General features: G+C 32.0%; 1 protein-coding gene across 1 annotated transcript in view; it reads left to right on the top strand.

Annotated features, from left to right (window-relative positions):
- The window catches only part of LOC107731115 (anosmin-1), a 64,220-nt gene extending 61,239 nt beyond the window's left edge, over positions 1-2,981 (top strand). The window contains exon 11 of the mRNA XM_016542104.1: positions 2,624-2,981. Coding sequence (XP_016397590.1) covers positions 2,624-2,682 — 59 coding nt within the window. The 3' untranslated portion in view covers positions 2,683-2,981. The remainder of the gene's footprint in view (positions 1-2,623) is intronic.
- The last annotated feature ends 390 nt before the right edge of the window (positions 2,982-3,371 follow it).

Below are 3,371 nucleotides of genomic sequence, written 5' to 3' on the forward strand. Positions count from 1 at the left end.
AGTGCTGGGTAGTAACTGATTACATGTAATCTGGATTACGTAATCAGATTCAAAAAATGTAGTACTTGTAATTAGATTATATTACGTTTTAAAATGCTCATTATCAGATTACAGTTACTTTTTTATGGATTACATGATTGCATATTATTCGATATATATTGAACTCCTTCAAACCCTTTGACCTAAAATATTTACTTGAAGTGCCCCTGTGATTTAACGTTAATATTTCAGTCGTTTAATGACACATTTGTTTGTTCAGTTTTCTGATGTCGGTTATTTGTAACGTAACGCATTACTTTCCATAAAAAGTAACTAAGTAATGTAATTAGTTACTTTTTTAGGGAGTAACGCAATATTGTAATGCATTACTTTTAAAAGTAACTTTCCCCAACACTGTTCAAAAGTAACAAAAACAATCAAATCAAATATTGTAATAGATTATTATCAGTGCTGGGTAGTAACTGATTACATGTAATCTGGATTACGTAATCAGATTCAAAAAATGTAGTACTTGTAATTAGATTATATTACGTTTTAAAATGCTCATTATCAGATTACAGTTACTTTTTTATGGATTACATGATTGCATATTATTCGATATATATTGAACTCCTTCAAACCCTTTGACCTAAAATATTTACTTGAAGTGCCCCTGTGATTTAACGTTAATATTTCAGTCGTTTAATGACACATTTGTTTGTTCAGTTTTCTGATGTCGGTTATTTGGATTGAGGTAAACAAAATATTTCAAAAGTAAACATTTTGGTCATAAGTAATCTAAAAGTAGTCAGAATACATTACCATTAATAAGTAATCTAAATTATATTACTGACTACAATTTTCATCATGTAATTTGTAATCAGTTACAGACTACAATTTGTAAGTAATTAACCCAGCATTAATTATTATTGTATCAGTCCGGCACCTTTTTTTTCTGTTGAACTGGTTATTCTTAACCAGAAAATCGGGTTATAATTAAAATATTTTTAGTTTTTGTTTTTTTGTTGCTTTATTTACATTTGTTGTGTTTTGAGTTTTAATGGTGTTTTTTTTTTTATGTTTTGTTCTATTTTATGAATTGGTGTTTTGAAGTTAAGCTGCTGTTGTTTTATTTGTTTGAATTTTTGCCTTGTTCTATTTCTGATCCCATCATTCCAATACTTCTGCATCCCACCATGTCTCATCTAAACCAACTTTAACTTTGAAAATTCATTTTGCACTATTTTGAAGTCAAACAGTAAATGACCAATCGTTGACGTTCCTATACTCTTAAAAATAAAGCTTCTTTATTGGTGTTTGGTTCCATGAAGAACCATTAAATCCCATTCTGACCATTAAAACTTCCTTCACACTAAGAAAATAAATGGAACTGTTTATTTAATTATGATTTGTGGAATTAAAAATGGTTCTTCTGTGCCATCGTTATGAAAACACTTATTTTGATTTTTTTTTTTGGTTTTGTTTCATGTTTTGTTCTATTTTATTTCTAAGTATATATGGTGTTTTGAATATTTGGCATTTTGAACTGTTTGTGTGTGTGCGTGTGTGTGTGTTTTCATCTGGTTTCTGATTCCATCATTCCAATACTTCTGCATCTCACAATGTGTCTTTTTAAACATTTTAAACCATCTAAACCAACTTCACCCATTTTCATTTCTATATTGACACTTTATTTTAACACTTCAGTAACTAAAAGTTAACAAAATCTAATATTAAAATGTATTATTATTGTATCAGTCCGGCACCTTGGCAAAATGACCTATTTTCCAGGTGATCTGGTGACCTGACCAGAAAATCAGATTATAATTAATACTTTTTTTGTTTAAGTTTGCATTTAAGTTGCTTTATTTACATTTTGAGTTTTGATGCTGGTTTTGTTTCATGTTTTGTTTCATGTTTTGTTCTATTTTATGAATTGGTGTTCTGAAGTTAGGCTGTTTTTGTTTTGTTTCATGTGCATTTTCGTCTTTTTGTTTTTATTCCCTTCATTCTGCATTTGACAGTGTCCCTTTTGAAACATTTTATACCAACTTTACAGAACTTCACTCAAAAGCAACAAAACGTTCATAGAATCAAATATTGAAATGCATTATTACTTCATTTCCAAGTGAACTGATGCATCCCGACCAGAAAATTCAGATTATACACTGAACAAAATTATAAACGCAACACTTTTGTTTTTGCACATTTTAGAGTGGCCTTTTATTGTGGCCAGCCTAAGGCACACCTGTGCAATAATCATGCTGTCTAATCAGCTACTCAAAAAGTGTACTTAAGTACAATACTTAACTAAATGTACTTAGTTACTGTCCGCCTCTGGATATGCCACACCTGTGAGGTGGATGGATTATCTCGGCAAAGGAGAAGTGCTCACTAACACAGATTTAGACAGATTTGTGAACAATATTTGAGAGAAATAGGCCTTTTGTGTACATAGAAAAAGTCTTAGATCTTTGAGTTCAGCTCATGACAAATGGGGGCAAAAACAAAAGTGTTTCGTTTATAATTTAGTTCAGTGTAATTGTCACTTTCAGCCATTCAGTGCAATGACAATTCTCTAAAAATAACACGTTTCATACAGATCCTTCACAGTGATGTTTACATTTGTTTTTGTTCTTTACAGAAACTCGTCTTCATCATCATCAGCAGCCGCATCAGAAGTCTTCAGCTGAGAAACACTGAAACGGTCAGAAGACGCAACACAGCGTGCAGCTAATCGCAGCTTTCGACAGACGCGAAACCACAGATATTCAGCATCTGCTCTGAACGCCTCACCCTCGTTCTCTCTCTCAAGCTCTGCGGTTTTCATTGCAATGACTTTGATTTTGAAATAACCCTGAACTCTCGAGCAACAGCAATGTTTTATGTGTGAATTTACACCATTTCAGAAAGTTAAAGTCAACGGGTGAGGTAAATCTTGGCAATTTCGTCATACTACAGTTGAGGTCAAAAGTTTACACCCCTCTTTCAGAATCGGCAAAATGTTAATTATTTTACCAAAATAAGAGGGATCATACAAAATGCATGTTATTGTTTATTTAGTACTGACCTGAATAAGATATTTCACATAAAATATGTTTACATATAGTCCACAAGAGAAAATAATAGTTGAATCTTGATCTTTAAATTCAAAAAGTTTTCACCACCCGGCCCTTAATGCATGGTTTTTCCTCTCAAAATCATACAGTCATTGTTGGAAAGAGTTCAGATACACAAAAATGCTGGAAAACCAAAGAATTTGTGGGACCTGACGGATTTTTCTGAAGAACAGCAGGCAGTTTAACTGTTCAGGACAAACAAGGGACTCATGAATAACTAGCACTAACAAGATCATTCAGCTGACAACACAGTATTAAGAATCAAAAACTTTT

Source organism: Sinocyclocheilus rhinocerous, unplaced genomic scaffold, assembly GCF_001515625.1.
Source record: "Sinocyclocheilus rhinocerous isolate Xijiao unplaced genomic scaffold, SAMN03320098_v1.1 scaffold2836, whole genome shotgun sequence".
Taxonomy (NCBI): domain Eukaryota; kingdom Metazoa; phylum Chordata; class Actinopteri; order Cypriniformes; family Cyprinidae; genus Sinocyclocheilus; species Sinocyclocheilus rhinocerous.